General features: G+C 57.8%; 1 protein-coding gene across 1 annotated transcript in view; it reads left to right on the top strand.

Moving 5' to 3' along the window:
* Window positions 1–157: 157 nt before the first annotated feature.
* Window positions 158–218, top strand: part of FBXW4 (F-box and WD repeat domain containing 4) — a 66,550-nt gene continuing 66,489 nt past the window's right edge. The window contains exon 1 of the mRNA XM_019502143.1: window positions 158–213. Within this exon, the coding sequence (XP_019357688.1) occupies window positions 158–213 (56 nt within the window). The remainder of the gene's footprint in view (window positions 214–218) is intronic.

The raw sequence follows: 218 nt of genomic DNA on the forward strand, positions 1-218 counted from the left end.
GGGTGGGCGGATGAGAACAGGATGGGATTCAACACCGACAAGTGCAAGGTGCTGCAGCTGGGGAGGAAGAGCCAGCACCATACCTACAGGCTGGGGAACTCCCTTCTCGTCAGCACGGAGGCAGAAAAGGATCCTTGGTTTCACTATTGATTCCAGGATGAACATGGGCCGGCAGTGTGGGGACGTGGTCGGGAAGGCCAAGCGCACCTTGTTGTGCA

The sequence above is a fragment of the Gavialis gangeticus genome, unplaced genomic scaffold, assembly GCF_001723915.1.
Source record: "Gavialis gangeticus isolate Ggan-Ray unplaced genomic scaffold, GavGan_comp1, whole genome shotgun sequence".
NCBI classification, from domain to species: Eukaryota; Metazoa; Chordata; order Crocodylia; family Gavialidae; genus Gavialis; species Gavialis gangeticus.